General features: G+C 27.4%; 1 protein-coding gene across 1 annotated transcript; it reads right to left on the bottom strand.

Annotated features, from left to right (window-relative positions):
• Nucleotides 1–5,947: 5,947 nt before the first annotated feature.
• On the bottom strand, nucleotides 5,948–8,126 carry LOC130944555 (transcription factor TEOSINTE BRANCHED 1). The gene is made up of 2 exons (XM_057872919.1): nucleotides 6,465–8,126; nucleotides 5,948–6,225 (listed from the first exon to the last, which is right to left on the bottom strand). Exons 1-2 carry the CDS (start codon nucleotides 7,830–7,832, stop codon nucleotides 6,160–6,162), a joined length of 1,434 nt encoding a protein of 477 aa, XP_057728902.1. The 5' UTR covers nucleotides 7,833–8,126; the 3' UTR covers nucleotides 5,948–6,159.
• Between the last annotated feature and the right edge of the window lie 9,281 nt (nucleotides 8,127–17,407).

The following is a 17,407-nucleotide window of genomic DNA, read 5'->3' as shown; positions in this document are numbered from 1 at the left end:
ACAAGTGAACTAATATATCAATTTAAATTTGTTAAAAAAATATACATTTTGTAAATTAAAAAAAAGAAATAATTTTGATATTTTTAAAATATAAATATATAAAAGATAGAAATATAAACCCGTTGGAACGGTGCTGGTAACAAACAAACAATGATGGTCATGCTTTTTAGTCTATGATTGTTGGGCCATGGCGACTGGCGTGAGTGAGAGAGAGAATAGTGATCGATGTTAGGTAAGTGAGATCCACTACCATCTCTCTCTCTCTTTCTCATCGACGCTCCCCTCCATTAGGGTTCGATCTTCTTCTTCGCCACCGCCACCGCCACCGCCACCGCCACACCTCACATCACATCAGATCTCCGTCCGCATCTCTTCTTCTCCGATAGATCCATCTCACTACAGACAAATTCTTCATCTTCAATTCGCATCTCTATGTAAACAACTAGGGTTGGGGCTGGGGTTTTCTAATTAATTTCTGATTGTGGAATCTCTTCGTATATATTCTTCGTTCTTTGTTTCTGTTGTAATTAATATGGATCTGATCTACAAGTAATTAAGAACTGGATCTGAGAATCTCACACTGCTGTGACGGAAAAAGCCTATGAATCTATACACAACCACCTACTCTTCCTTTGTCTCTATCTTCGCCCTACCTAACTAGGGCATATATTATCCTACAACAGATTCCTTTTCTTTTTTCTTTTTTTTTTAAATTAATAATAAAATTATTTCTTCCGTTTGCGTCTTTGTGATGACGATCGAGAACTTCATCGCATAATAATTTTCGGATCTTAGCTTCGTTTTTTGTCTTCATCTGGTTTTCTTCCTTCTTCCCTGGTTTTCTGCACATTCTAATTCTGGTTTTAGCTAGGGTACAGGAATTCTCTTATTCTTTTTCTTCTTTTTCTTCTTTTTTTTTTCCTTCCTTTTTTTGTTGGGAATACTGTAATGGTTTATGTGATGAATATTGAATAGGATACAGGCATAGGTAGGGGGCAGGGAGAGGAATGGAATTTCACATGGAAACTTAACATATTAGGGCTTGGATATGATTGTCTCTTTCACTAACTTGCTGCTTTCTAAAGCCTGATCACTTCTCTGCAGTACTGCTGCTAACAATCCTCACATAATTAAAACCCATTGGAATTCCAATTAAGCCCCTCCAAAATATTTATATGCATCAAATAACAAAATATCAAATACATATTGATTTTTTATCTTAAAAATAAACAAGTCTCTCGTCAAATTTAATTATAAAAAAAATTTAGTTTTTCTAAATAGTGGACACATAAGTCATTTGGTATTGGATTCAAACCGTTGTTAGAGAAATGTATGTGTCTCTCATCTACAAAAGTCAGGACTGGACTTGTATTCATATAAAATTATAAACGTTAAATAAAATAAGATATTTTTAGTTATTGTCTGATTGTCTGTTTTAAAATTACTGATATTATTATATGAAGAATTATGGTGAATAAATTGTTCTCAAAATATTTTTTATTATTTAAATTCAATCTCGATTGCTTTGATCTTTTTTTTAACTAATTTCTCGTTTGTATAATTTTACATATTTAACAATTAATAATTACAAAGACTAGTATATATAATAGCTGCACATAAGAAAGAAAAGTACAAAGTACAAAACTATCAAATTTCTTTTGACAAAGTTACAGTTTTGTGTGATTCTACAATTTACTACAATATTTTATTCAAAATTAGAAGAAAGGAAAATAAACTAAAAATCATCTGTCTAATTGAAAAAAATTTCATCTGACAAATACAAGAAAATAGAATCAAGTGAAGGTGGATTTTACGTTAAATTAAAAAGTTCAATTTATCAAAAAAAAAAAAAAAAGGTTATCAAACAAAATGAGCTAATAATTGAAACTTTATGGTGGATTCCTTATTGATGGTTACAAGCCAAGGCACTGAATTTGCTTTTTTCTCTCTACAACTGTTACCGTATGGCATATGCTATGCAATTTCATTCTTTTGATCTTTTTCTTTAATTTCTTCAGAACTACTGTCATTGGAACAATTATGAATAATTTTGAATCATATCATATTATATTTAGAATATATACATACGTACACCGTGCAATTATTGTGGCTCCAAAACTTTTTAGAAGATTTTTAAGCATTAGTTCTATGATCAGCAATTCAGCATTACTTAGTATAGCGGTTGGAAATGTTGCTTTTTTTTTTTTCATTCAATTCTAATTTTTGTTTCCAAGTCCAACTAGATTTAAGGCCAGGGAAACAAAATAAAAGAAATTAATAGAACCAACCTTACCATGTTAACTATTATATATTAAGGTCTTCAAATGTGGATATATGAGTGACCGGATCTATAGACTATAGTCTGAATATTATGAAATGACTAAAGACCACTTTCAGTAGTGGCATCAAAATTCAAAATACTTTGAACCTATGCGCAATTTGCGCATCACATATCAAACCTAAAATGGTACGCTGTGGGGGTGATTTTTATTCCCAGGTGCAGTCAGTGAAGTTGATAACTGAGAGTCGTTAGATGATTTGATTGATTTGACTAAATTTTTATCTAACGGCTCTAATCTATCAACTTTATGTAAAGTCGACTGAGTTTTCACTTTATTTTAATATTTTAACTTTCTGGTTTCGATATGATAGAAAAGAGAAATTATTTTAAATTTGATAAAATATTAGTGGTTCGTGATACTGGAAATAATATTTTTAAATTTTTATGTTATACTTTTTTGTGTTAATTTCAGATGGTCCTAAAAAGATTACACTTGTATTAATTTTGCTTTAGATTAATACTTTAAATTGGCTTTAGAAAATAAATAATAATTAAATCAGTTTTATCAATTTATTTATGATAAATTGTCAGTTTGACTTACAATTATATTTTTTAAAATCAATTTAAAATGTTTGGTCTCTCAAATACCAGTTTGACATATATTTAATATTTTAAGAATTATTTTAATACCTATTAATTTATTTTTTTATCATTTAATTTTCACTATTTTTGCATGAATTTATTTCAAAAAAAATATATTTTTTGAAAAAATAATTAATAAATGATTGATTGATAACTCCAAAACGCATAAACAACAAAGATATAAATATTAAAAAAGAAAAAAAAAAGACATTAAAAAAACAAGGCCATCTGCTGCACAAACCAAAACAAAAGCTTAGCACAAATTCGTTTCCAGATTGCTGACAACAGTGTCTCATGACTAAGGGTATAAGTCCAAAAATATCAATGTTCTCATGCATACTAATCCACAGACAAAAATTTTTTTATTAATCTTATTTTAATTTAGTCAATTTATTTTTTAGTAAAAATTTTATAATCCAACATAAAATTTTTAAATATATTTTTTTCTGAATTACAAAATTTTCTATTCACCCATAAAAATAACTAAATAATATTTAAAAATAAAATTATTTTGTAAAAATAAATAATTTTAAGAAAACAAATTTGAAGTATTTTCAATGTTAAGTTTAAGTTTAATTTTATTTTGAATCTTATAAAATGATATATTAATATTTATATAAATATATATCATAAATAATAATTTAAATTAAAAATAAAATTTTTAACCTTAAATTCAATATTTGATCTCAATTTAATTATCAATAAATAAATAAATTATCCATGAATTATCTATGAAACCTCATTGGAGAAGACTATTGAAGGATTATAAAGTACGGCATTGAGTACATTTATTTATTTGGTCCTTTTTTTCATTCTTTTCTGTAAAAAAAAGTTAAATGAATGTATTTTTTATATTAATATTAAAACTTGAATATTGGTATTACATAGATTTATATTAAGTATTGAAAATTTCTAACTCAGTTTTGAATTTATAAAAGTGCTGCACATAAAATTCAATATAGTGAATATTGTATGAATATGAAAAATAAATTAGTAAAATATAAATAATAAAGCATACCTTTGTAAAACAATATAATAAAACTTCTGAGATAATAAATGCTTTTTAAAACTTCTGAGAATAAAACAATTAATAAAAATAATAAAGCATACCTTTGTAAAAAATATAATATTTTGATATTATTAGAAATATTAAATGTATATAAAATTATATTTTTTAATTTAATATTGGTAATGTGTCCCTACTAAGAATCCTTCTAGCAAGTAATAACAATTTTTTTTTTTCAAAAATAGACCTTAACCTATACATAGATAGAAAACAATTTGTGAATTATGGAATAATTTGTACGTAGCCTTTTTTTCTGACATGAAGATCAGACAGACGTACGTATTCTGTTTTTCAGAGTTTCATGTTACAGAAATCACGTTCAAATCAGAACTGCCTAACATGTACTGAACAGCAAAAAAACAGACAGAAAAAGAAGAAAAAAAACGTCAAGTATATACTACCTTTGAGATTATGTTGAAGTATATACATGCATTTCTACTAATTAAGTCTTTTAAATATTTTTAATCAATTGAATTTTTATATTATCTTTTTATTCACTAGAGATTAATATCATTTAATTTTTTTCTTTACAACTCTTAAATGATAAGAAATTATTGTAACTTTGTTCAATTGTTGACATATTTAGAGATTTAATTAATGGAACATAAACTAAAATATTATCTTTGATCATTTAAGGTAGAGAAATAATTTATTAAATAAAAAAAATGTATTATATGCAAACAGGGGATAACATGATTGGATCTGATATAGTCAAAATTTTGATTCCATTCGCACTAAAATCGTTGAATTGGATTAGGTCATATTTAAGTTTGAGTCCGATTCGCACCTCAAATACATCAAATATATTTGTAAAATATAAAATAAAATATAAAAAATATATTTACTTATTTATTTATATTCTGCAGATTTGTGAATATGCATTAGCGTGTGAATTGGATCCGATCTCAAGATTAATATCCACAATTTTTAAATCGAATTTGGATAAATTCTGTGTATATACGGATTGGATCCATGAACATCCATAGATATAAATAAAATTAAATAGATTAAGTAAAAAAAATATTGTATAATAGTGATATATTTGTGTGTGTCTTTTACGATAAAAAATTTACAAATAAATGAAATATAGAATAATTTGCTTAAGTATTTTATAATAATTTTTTATTGGTTTTTTTAATTTACATGTTTAGTGTAGAATGATAAAAAAAATCATTATAATGGTTAGTTAATACTTTGCTTATTCAAGTTCTTAATAAATGATCATCACAAAATAATTACTTAGCATTATCTCTTAACTCTCATTATAATTTGAGATAATAATAACAATTTATTATCTGATTATGTTACTAATAAAATTAGAGTTATTTTATTATTCCAAACATTCTCATATCTTAATTGCTTGTTATACTATATATGTCAAATAGAGTATATATATATATATATATATATATATATATATATATATATATATATATATATATTATAATTAACTAATCCTAATAGTGATGATAATTAGTTGATTTTAAATGAAATTAGTCACTTAATCTTATTATTTATATTTAGAGTGGAAGACTCAAATGTCAATTCAATCACATCTAGAGATTATCAAAATTTTACACGTTGGAATCCACTTGGGAATAACCTGCTCACAAACAAAAACAACAAACATACATACATCTGAGAATGAAGTAACCCTAACCCTTTTTCAAGTAATCATTGAACTTTGAAAATAAAAACAACAACCACAAGATGATGAACATGTCCAAAACTATACACAGTAGATATGATGGCAATAATAGCAGCATTACTTAAAAACTAAACTTAAAACATCTAACTATGTTTTTATAATTTAATTAGTGCACATTTAATCATTCTTAATTAGTTCATAACATAATCTCTGAAACTTTGGTAGTTGATTTTTGAGTACATGTATATAACTGATTTTGTAGTACAACAATATTTTGTAAAGATGAAGATATAAATACATACAACCATTAATCATTCATTCAAATAAATAATAATAACAATAAGTTTTTGATAGAATTGAAGATACCTTGCCACATTACATGCCAAAAGGAAAGTAAAGAAGAAATACATTCATGCTACATGCTTGCTTGTGTTGATTTTATTATTCCGCTGACACACAAAAAACTTTGATGGGTAGTGCACAGTTCATAATTTTGCAGCAATATAGATCATAAAAAGATTATTACGCGTAATTGTTGTAGTTCTCCCAGGATTTTCCCATGGACTGAAATTCTGCAAATTGATGATGCTGCAAACCAAATTTTATTCATCAATGATCAGAATAATATATATATATCTATGTACTTATTATGCATATGATTTTCAGCAACACATACATACAACAGAACACACGCTAATTATCTATCGTAGTTTTGTGTCAATTGATGTAAGAATTTTGCCCTGTCAATTATAGTTGTTGTAAATCAAATTGAAGTGACGATGATGTATATACATATAACTTTGGCTAATAAGAATTATTGATCTTACTTCTTGAAAGATTGAGGAGTTATTGACGAGAGAATTGAAGATCATTGTTGGACTCCATTTGCTCATAATCACAAGAGATTCTTCTTCGTGATGCACCATGTCCTCCGCAGCAGCTTCCAAAGGCCGGTGGTGATCCTTCGCCGAAGAACTTGGTTCTTCTGCTTCTGCTTGGGCAAGGGAAGAAGGAGGATTCAAGCCTTGACTATGGTGATTACTATCGTTATTATTAGTACCTGCAGATTCTTCAACATTCTCAAAGGGGTTCCATGTACTCAATCCATTCAATCCAATAACACTTGTTGCCACATCATCATTGTTGTTGCATTGCTTATTATTATCATTATCATTATTATTGTTATTTTGATCATTATTATTTGCCGTTGATTCTTGATGAGCAAGCTTCTTCAACCTGGTCTTCTCTCTTGTTCTTTCCCGGGCCCTTTCCCTTGCCTTTTCCCTCGATTCTTTACCAATTGGATTGAATGAGCTTTTCCTTGAAACTTTGTTACTACCCCTTCGCTTCTTCGTCTTCGTGGTAGTTGTTGGTGTGGGTAATAGTTTTCCATTATGTCCTTGATTTTCGCTTATGGCCACTTCGTCCAAGCTCGAAACCCCTTCGCACTCAGAAGTTGAAGAGGCGCTTTTGCCATTGAAGCTGCTACAGCTTTGGTGATTCTTCTTCTTCTCCCTTGCGAGTTGTTTGATCTCCACTTTCGCTTGGTTGAGCAGCCACTCAACGGTCTTGCTTGCTTTGTCGAATCCAAGCATATCTTGAAGACCGAAGAATCTTCTAGCAACTTCAAGGGACAATCTCATTCTTCTGTCCCTTAGTCCCCTAGCGGTGTTGATCTTGCTGTGCCGGTCCCTCTTGCTTGATCTTCTTCTTGTGGTGGTGGTTGTAGCCACAGGGGCGGTGGTGGCGGTGGCGGCAGCGGTGGTGATGGTCATGCCTTGCCCTGATGAGTTCTTGTTAGTGGCGGTGGTTGAAACCTCCATGTTTACTACTCCTGCCTGATCGTTGTGATCAGACTGTGCCAGAGACTGGTGATGAAGAAAGTGAAATTCTCCGTTAAGGAAAATCTCATTGTCTTCAAATAATGGAGAGTAAGGGAACTGAAAGAAAGAAAAAGAAGGAGTGGGAGGAGGAGAAAGAGGAAGAGAAGGAGGAAGAGTAGAAGCACAATTATTATTATTGGCTTGTTCTTCTTTTGAAGAAGGGCTGCTTTCAATTGAAAAAGGCCTAACATTAGAAGAAGACGAAGAAGAGGGAAGTAATAATGGTTGGTTATTAGGGTAGGGGGAGACTTGGTCGTCGTTGCCATTGATGAAGTGATGAATAGTGTTACTACTATTTGGTGATGAATACATATCTGATGAGATGAGAAGTCAAGAAAATTAAAAGTAGAAAGAAAAGAAAAAGAATAACCCTAGCTTTGGAGGTGGTGAAGCTGATTGGGAGTAGCAAAGGTGGTTGAGAACGACATGTTTGTTTTGATGAACAAAGAACGAACATGTATGCTCTCTATGCTCCCATCCTTTTCATTCTCTCCTTCCCCTTTCTTTAATTTTGATTATTGCTTGTTCCCTACTGCAATTAAAAGGAAGCTAAGCTAAGCTAAGCTAACCCATAAGTCATATATAGTTACTATACTGTTGTTTTTCTCTACCCTTATAGAGAAAGAGAAGGAGGAGAACGGTGAGTGAATGAGAGAAAAAAGAGAGAGAAAGATACAATTTATTAGGATCGTAAAGAGGAAGTAGTAGTATTAGTATTCAGTATAATTGTGGTGAGAATGACAGGACAAAGACAATGATACCTTACAAAGCATGAGCGTTGAAATGAAATTGAATTATGAGAGAGATCACAAGGGGTTGCAATGGCATAATTTATTGATTTATTTTATTAGGAGGAGGAGACAAGGAGCATCCCTTTTCTTTTTAGCAAAAAGTTGTTTGTGATGAGGTAGCTCTCTTTAGGAATGAATGAACATAATGTATAGTGAGTGAGAGTGAGAGTGAGAGTGAGAGTGAGTGGATGCAAGAAAAAGTTTGTTGTGCCACTTCACGTGGTGCGCACAGGGGTCTGTTGTTGTAGTTGTATGCTGCTGCTGCTATGTGCGAGTTGACACAAAACTAAAATTCCATCTTCAATTCTTCATCACACTTCACACCACCCCCACACACACTCCCTCTCCCTTTAAGTCATTTAATTTGCTAATACTCTTATCATGCTTTCCCAATTGACCTTGTATTGACTATATTTATAACAACATATAACTCTATTTTTATCTCCCTATCTTTTTATCCTTTTGTCAGTGGTACCTAGATGATATGGTAGCACGATGCCATGTCACATGTCATTATTTTTGTTCACAATTACAACGTTTACATTTTCTCTTGTCTAAACGCAATTTGTTATTCTGATTGTACTCTTTTTACTGTCGGTGAAAATCTAACTTCTTTTTTTTTTAATATAATAATATTTTATTTGAATATAATCTTTTAGGAATATTTGAAGAGTTATACACACGTGCCAAGCTGTGTATGTAACCCTAAAAAAGGGTTGAGAATGGTGGGAGAGGGGGAAGTACAATAATTTGCTTGCATCCAATTAAAGGAAGAGAGTTGGAGAAGGCATGAGAGAGGGGCTTTGGCAATGGTGGCCAAATGCTGGCCCTTTGACTGGGGATGCTCAGAACGTCACTATCACAAAAAAGAGATGCGCCATCACTCACTCCCTCACTCACTCCCTCACTCACTTAACTTTGCATATACACTTGAGGCATAGACACATAGATAGATAGATAGATAGATATAGTTTACAGATATAGATATAGATTATAGATGTAGATAGATATCTATGTATCTAATTCAAACTCTTCTGCTTTTGAGAATGTTTTCTTGGTTCCCCCCCACCCCTCTCCCCTCTTCAACTTTCACATTCAACTTTCAACTTTCACATGCGTGCTATATCTTTTCTTTTTCTCTCTTTCTTTTTTACAATCTTTTCAAAAACCTATTCATCTTAAATTTAACAAAAATGTTATTTACACACTAAAATTAATCATTATATATTATATATATTTATATTTTAATATATATTTTATATCCATAATTTATTTTAGTAACTGATTTTAACGTATATTTAGCATGATTATAAATAATTTAATTGTGTTTAAAAAATGATAAATGTTATTATAACTTATTAATATTATTCTTTTATTATGCATTATTTTTGTTATGAGAAATTAAAATTCTTTTTTAATTATAAATAATATAATAAAAATATATAGTAAATTTTAGAAAATTACATAAAAGGACATTGAATAATAATAAAATGACAAATATATATACTAATAGTTTTAATAAAAATAATTATATATAAATAAAAAATGCATAAAAAGAATATATAAAAACTATATATAATTTCTTTCTCTATTTTCTTTGATTGTATATATCCAAAAGAAGAAAAAAAAGTAAAAAAGAAAGATAGCAATAAGTAGTAAGATAGAAGAATTGACATAATAGTGCAAGTGTGCAACTATGTATGTATGTGCTTGTGCTTGTACTTGAGCTTGTGTTTGGGATATGAATATGAATATGAATATGACATCATAATTCATTCTTCAAAGCCCTAACCAATTGGAACTTGCCAATGTCATAGATTAGTTCCCCATGATCTCAAAATAAAGACATGTTTGTCAAAATTAAATGGCAATAGTCCATCCACACTTGAAAGCACTCTTTATTATTATATATTATCTATAGTATAGTACACAAAAGAAAAAAAGTAAAAAAAAAAAAGAAAAAAAAAGATGAGATTATTATTTATGTCAATGTTTCCATTTATACATGCCGGGATTCCGTCCTTGCCACTAAGTTATATATTGACCATACATGTCTCTGATATCTTTTATTTTTATAGGTAGAGAGGTACATATATTAGCTATCTATAGCAGTAGTATTGATGGAAACCACTTAATTTAGAGTGGCATATATAATTATGAGGACCACAAACCAAAGGGAGGGGGTGGGGTGGTTCTGGGGTTGCTTTCAAGTATGTGATAACTATGACAAGTAAAGCACACTGCTCTCTATATGTTTATATCTATATCTTCATCTATAGATATATATATATGTAGGACATACTATCTTAGCTACTTTCATGTTTATTATGTATTATGGGAGTGGTTCCTCATTGGGAGAGTTCAATCAATTCCTATGTTCAAAATTAGGTTTGTGAGCTAATTAATTTGGTGGAAATAAAATAAATTTGCTTAATTTTTGTTGTATGAGAAATATTCAAAGGCCAACAGGATTTATTTGTCCATTATTTTGAGTCATTAATTTAATTTTTTTAGTCTAATAATTTAACAAGATATTTTTAGCTTACATTTTTAAATACTGATAAATTATTGATAATTAAAAATAATAAATTTTGCTAACCTTTAACATTTCTCTTTTATAGTATCAAGATTTATTTTATATGGTTGAACTACTTCTGAAAAATAGGTTAAAAATTACTATTGGTTTTTATAAATTTTTTTAATTTGTAATTAAGTTTTTACATTTTAAAAGTTTTAATTAGATCTATACACTAATTTTAAATTTATAATTAGATCGTTCTTATCAGTAAATATTACAAAAATATTTTCATCTATCTCACACCAATAACAAATATACTCTAGCATATTTTATTAAATTAAACGCTTTTAAAATGGCAAATATGTAATTACAAATTTAAAACTAATGTAGATACACCCAGTTAAAATTTTTTAAAATGTAAAGACTCAGTTACAAACTCAATAAATTATAGAAACTAATAAAATAATTTAACCAAAAAATATTTAGACTTCATTTAAAAAATAATGTTTAAAATGTAAAATTATCATAATGACATAAATAGGAAAAAAATTTATTGTATATGAAATTTGCCATTAATAATTTAATAAAAAATAAATCTTAATATATTATATTAAGCTTTTTTAGTTTTAAACTTTTGATAATTACAAAATAACTTTAAAATATATATTTTAGATGTTTTTGAAAAGATAAAATATAAAGAATAAACTTTTAGCTAACTATTTTTTTTAATTTATAATTTAGAGTTTAGAAGTAAAAATTTATGATTTAAAATTTAAACAAAAAAATAAGCTTTTAAAGATGATTGAAATTGACTAAAAATAATTAACTCTGTAATATTACTCTTTTAAAAATACTTCTAACTTTTTAAAATGATAAGTACAAACATATTAATTTTTTTAATTTATCAAATACAAAATACTGGACATTGCTTGTGCTCTTGAAAACAAATACTTCCGAAAACTTTGACCAAATCAAAACTTTCATCTATCAAAATTTAAGGGATAATGTTAGATAATCGACAATTTTTTGAACAACATAAATAATCACCAGTCAAATCAAAACGCATTATATTTTTAAATTATCTATTTAAATTTTAATATTAAAATAATCATTCGTATAACAAGTAAAATAAACATTCAATGTATTATTGATTCATATTTTTATTGTCTACCTATATTTTTTCAAATTGAAAACACCTATTCTAAAAATTCGCGCATGCATCCCTCACCTCATTATAATGAACTGGCTTTTAAAATTAAATTAGTTCTATTAAATAAAAAAAATTGAGATGTAATATATTTTTCTTCTTCTTTTAATACTATATCATCTTATATATGAGATAAAGTGTGCAAAATTAAATCAAATAAATTATAGTAAATTTATTTAAACTTTATATTTAAGAATAATGATATACATATAAATTAAGCACAAACAAAAATATAAATTTGGATGAAGATATATAGATATGTATTGGCTATGTGTATTAGAGATAGAAAATGCCTGTGGTTGAACAGCTTTCAACTAGTTATTTGCAGATTTTAACTGTTCCTTTCCAGCAGAAGAAACGCATGTGTGAATGACTTTGTGGGCTTTAGGGGATGAACCTCTCGTCATAAAGCAAAAAGATTTATGCTGCCAGACATTATAATATTATTTACCTTATTCACATTCACCGCAAGAAAAAAATAAATGGGATTTATTAATTTTTATGATTATTAGTTTATTTTTTAAGAAATTTAGTATACATACAAGTTTTTTTGGTAAAAAAGTTCATACAAGTTGGCTAAAACCTAACAAAAACGACCTTCATTTTAAATTACATGTAAACACGCGCTTTCCTATTCTTGAATAACGCAAACAGTTCTTTTTTCTCAATTAAAACTGCAACACTCAAAATTCAAAAAAAGATCAAAACCTCTCAAAATTCTCTAAAAATTGTCGCGAAAAGTGAAGGAAGTTGCGAAGCTGAATTCGAAAAGTATTATGAGAAAATAAAATAAGAAGATGAAGAAGAAGCAGCAGCAGAAGATGAAGAGGAGGAAGAGTTTTGAATTAGGCAGAACTTATCAGCATACATACACGAAACTTCTTAAATAATACACTCAAATATCTTCATGTTACATCAAAATATCCTGCAAATACAAAAAATATTTTCTCTATGCTGCATTTTTTTCTTCTTTTTTTTTTCTTATTTCTTTCTTTCTTTCTTTTAGTTGAATAAATGTAAATTCATCATCTTTCAAGTAATTTTATAGCATTATGTATTTCTTTTTCTTCTTTGTTTGATTTTTTTGTTTTTATTCTTGTTAAGAAAGTAAAACAAGAAGAAACTTGAGAAGGTAAAACAAAAAGAAAAAGATGAATAAGAAAAAAAGAAGAAGATAGTGATGATGATGAAAAAAAAGAAGAAACAGCAGAGGATGAGGAGGAGGAAGAGGAAGAGTTTTGAATTATGTAAAATTTATCAGCACACATACACAGAAAATTCTTAAACAATATACTCAAATATCTTCGTGTTACACCCAAATTTGCTGCAAATATAGAAAACTATTTTCTCTAATGCTTCATTTTTTCTTTTTTTTTCTTATTTCTTTATTCTTTTAGTTAAATGAATGTAAGTTCATCATTTTTCAAGTAATTTTGCAGCATTATGTATTTCTCCTTCTTTGTTTGATTTTTTTGTTTTTATTATTGTTAATAGAGTAAAACAAGAAGAAACTTGAGAAGGTAAAACAAAAAAGATGAATAAGAAAAAAAAAAGAAGAAGATTATGATGATGATGATGAAAAGGAAGAAGAAGAAGCAATAGAAGATAAGGATGAGGAAGAATAAGAGTTTTGAATTATGCATAACTTATCAGTTCACATACACCGAAAATTCTTAAACAACACATTCAAATATCTTTGTGTTACACCAAAATTTACTGCAAATATAGAAAAATATTTTCTTTAATGCAAAACTTTTACATTACATTCAATTCAAACCATCAACGATGAACAACAATTCACCTACAGAATCATAAACTACTAACGAAAATATTAACTAAAATCGAACCACACCTCAGCCACTTGATTGGATTCAAAACAATAATCAACTTCGTTCTGGTTCAATTGACGATCTGAACTTGAATTATTCATTATTTTCAACGAAATAACTGTTCAAAACTGATTTTAGAACTTGATTTAAAAACCGTAGAGAAAGAACAAAGAGAAACGCAGAAAACACAGAGAACGCAGAGATGGAAGAGAACATAGATAAAAAACGATGAGAAGAATCGAAAATGGAAACAAAATTCTTTCGAAAAATGCAGTTATATATTCACGTGTTGATTGAAAAATTTGTTAGTTTAAGGGCCCGTTTGGGAAGTTTCAAAAGTAATTTTTTTGAGCTTTTGACTTATGAAATGTAGTACAGTAGTAGTATTAATGTCTGGTGCAATTTTCAAAATCAAATTGCGGCTTTTTAAGAAACTATTTAGGAGTTTATAGAGAAGTTAAAAAAATAAATTCTCTCATAATACTACTACTTTTTATCACATTTTTATAAAATAAGCATTTTTAGAACTAAAAATCTAAATACAAAATTAAATAACTTATTTATAAGCTACTTTTAATATAGTTATTTATTGTTTAAGCTATTTTTTAAAAAGAAGTTTAATTAAACTATTTATTCAAACTAGACCCAAGAGACACATAAAATAAATTAAAATAAAATAATTTATATAAACTTGTATGAAAAAATGACTTGATATGTAGAGAATAATTATTTTTTTAAAGGGTGGTCTTCTTACTATCATTAATTATTGTACATACTATTTTATGATTACTCGTTGTTAAAAAGAATATTTAAAAGCACTTTTGAGAGTATTTAATCTTGAAATTGAGAGAAAATTAGTGCAATGTGATTTGGGCTAACAAAATACTAGTAATAATGGTTTTTAATATTTTTTTATCAATACTCTTAATTAAACATGAATTCGGCTCCTTCAAATTCTCACGCATATATTAAAATTCTTCTTTTTTATAATTAACAAGAATTTAATTTTAAACCTTTTGATTATAAAAATTTTTAATATCATGTCATTAAGTAACTTATTCTAAGCCATCAAATTATAACTCAAATGACATAATTTTTTTACATTCATTTTAAAGTTGCGAAATTAAGTCTGTTTCTAGCTTTTTGAAAAAAAAAAAAGTAATAACTTATCCTAAAATTTTATATGTTAGGCAAATATGCATGAATACTTGTCTCACATAACTCATTTTAGTTTTGATATATATCTTGCTAACTCTTGCCTTTGTTCTTAAAAATCTTGTTTATTAAAAATTTGTTTTTGATATTTTAGATATGTCTATTTGGTATAATAAAATCACTTATTCTATAAATTTAAATTTGGTTATATCTTTAATATTTTTAATTTCGTATACAAGAGCCTATTCTTAAATTTTTTCATAAACTTTTTTTCTTTTTTTTTTTAAAGTATGTTAAAAATTTTTCTTTTTATTTTAACTATTATAGTTATATATCAAAACTTTTCATAAACGTAATCAGAATATTTTGAATTATACATATACCTTCAATGGTGATGATGTTGGATGAGATATTTTAATTTTAAAGTTTTGTTTAACCTATATAGATTTAATTTGGTAAAAAATTTTTCATACCTATTTTAGTTAAGAGTAAAAAATATTTTTAATTGAAATTATTTAAATTTAATGTTTTTTTATTTAATATTATATCATCAATAAATGGTCAAATTATTTTTTAAATTTTAATATTTATATTTTGTTTATACTTTTACCCAAATGTTAATTAAATTTTAAAACAATTAAGTATACTTCTAATTAATTATACCCTTTTGAATAATTTTGTAAAAGGGTTAAAGTATCATATTAATTAATATTTTGTCAAAGATAAATTTTTAGAATTAATCTTAAAAATACTAAACTAGTTGTTTAATTAAATTAGGAATTAAAATTTAAATTTGATTTAAGAAAAAATAAAATATTCACATAAAGTTTATTTTATGAGAATAAAGTGTCGTTTTAGCATTAATTAATAATTAAGAAAACTAAATTACTGTTATATCTCATTTTTAAAAGACCAAAATATGCATTTTTAGCGTTAATTAACTTGATGCCATGTATATTTTTAAAGTTTTGTTTAACCTATACATTTAATTTATATTCATTATCAGTATAAAAATAAGTGCACGTAAATTTCAATTATATAATGTCCAACACACAAAAAAAAAAACACTATATATCGAAGTATTAATGAAAATGTTTTCCTCAACTATATTTACTAATAACTCTTAACTTTTATAAACGCTCGCATATATATATATATAGTCTTAGATAATGCAAAACTTTTGTACATTATAATTGTATAACAATGAAACATATCATCATTTAACATATTATACAAATTCAGTAAAATGATCAAATGGCCTGAATTAATAAGACAAGAAAAAGTAAGGGAACAAAGTTAAAGCACTTATATTTATAGAAATTAAAATCATATCTGATCCCTATAACAATGAGTGTTGAGAGAATATTATCTTTCCATAAATCGAATGGCATATATAGTCGATCAAATCAAGTAGGAATAATGTATGTAGTTAGCATAATACGAATAATGTTAAAAGGTAAATTAATGGAAACGAAACAACGACGTTGATACCAAAGATTTGGTCTTTTTTCAAAAAAAAAAATTACTTTTTTTGTTTTCTTTGATGCAGAAAATTAGTTTTGTGCTAACTTTTCAGGAATTCCCTGAGATTGTGATTGGCAACAAGGCCATGATGCTCATTCTTATCATCATCATGTTGAAAATATCTATAGTTCATTGATTTTGCAGCCAAGAATCTATGTTTTTTCTATAAAAAAAAAAATGTCTGATCCAAGCATCTATTTATCTTATATATTTGCTAAGGACCAGCCTATACTATGTGGGCCACAAGAAGGACACAACTAATTATTAGGGGAAATTATATATGGAAAAGTCTAGGGCCAGTAATTTTATTAAATTTTGGCTAGCATGTAACTAACAGAAAGAAGTGAGTTATTGGATGAAATTTCACACTAATCTCACACCATTAAATCATCATTGATGGCTATTTGATGGCTACCAATCACAAAAGTTGCTGACTCTCTAGCATTACTCATTATATATTATGGGAGATACTATACATCCATGTAACCATGAAATCAAGTTAGCCTAACACCAAAAAAATCCAATATCATTAAATGAAACATGAAATACACGCGCCCAACATACACAAAATCGCTCTTATCCAACGCTTCTTCTCCCACACACTTCTTCTTCTTCTTCTTCTTTTTACGCTCGTTTACGTACGGAGCGTCTTTTTTTTCTTCGTCTTCTTCTTTGCGTTCCTCCTTCTCCTCTTTTTTCGCATTTCTTTTTTTTCACGTGTTTTCTCCTTATCGTCATTCTTTTGTTATTGTTGCTACTGTATTTTTTTGTCTTTTTCTCCTTCTCTCTCTGGTGAAGAAGCAGTAGAAGGTGAGGAAGAAGAGTTTTGAATAGTGCAGAATGAACCGAACACAGTACTCATG

The sequence above is a fragment of the Arachis stenosperma genome, chromosome 1 (genome assembly GCF_014773155.1).
Source record: "Arachis stenosperma cultivar V10309 chromosome 1, arast.V10309.gnm1.PFL2, whole genome shotgun sequence".
Classification (NCBI taxonomy): Eukaryota; Viridiplantae; Streptophyta; class Magnoliopsida; order Fabales; family Fabaceae; genus Arachis; species Arachis stenosperma.
The sequence above is the reverse complement of the archived record's forward strand: the minus strand, read 5'-3'. Positions and strand labels throughout refer to the sequence as shown.

Bases quoted from the DNA above. Each gene is read 5' to 3' on its own strand.
- LOC130944555 (XM_057872919.1), bottom strand. From the start codon at position 7,832: ATGTATTCATCACCAAATAGTAGTAACACTATTCATCACTTCATCAAT. The intron at 6,226-6,464 runs GTAAGATCAATA...TTTGGTTTGCAG, and splicing joins ACTCCTCAATCTTTCAAGAA to CATCATCAATTTGCAGAATT.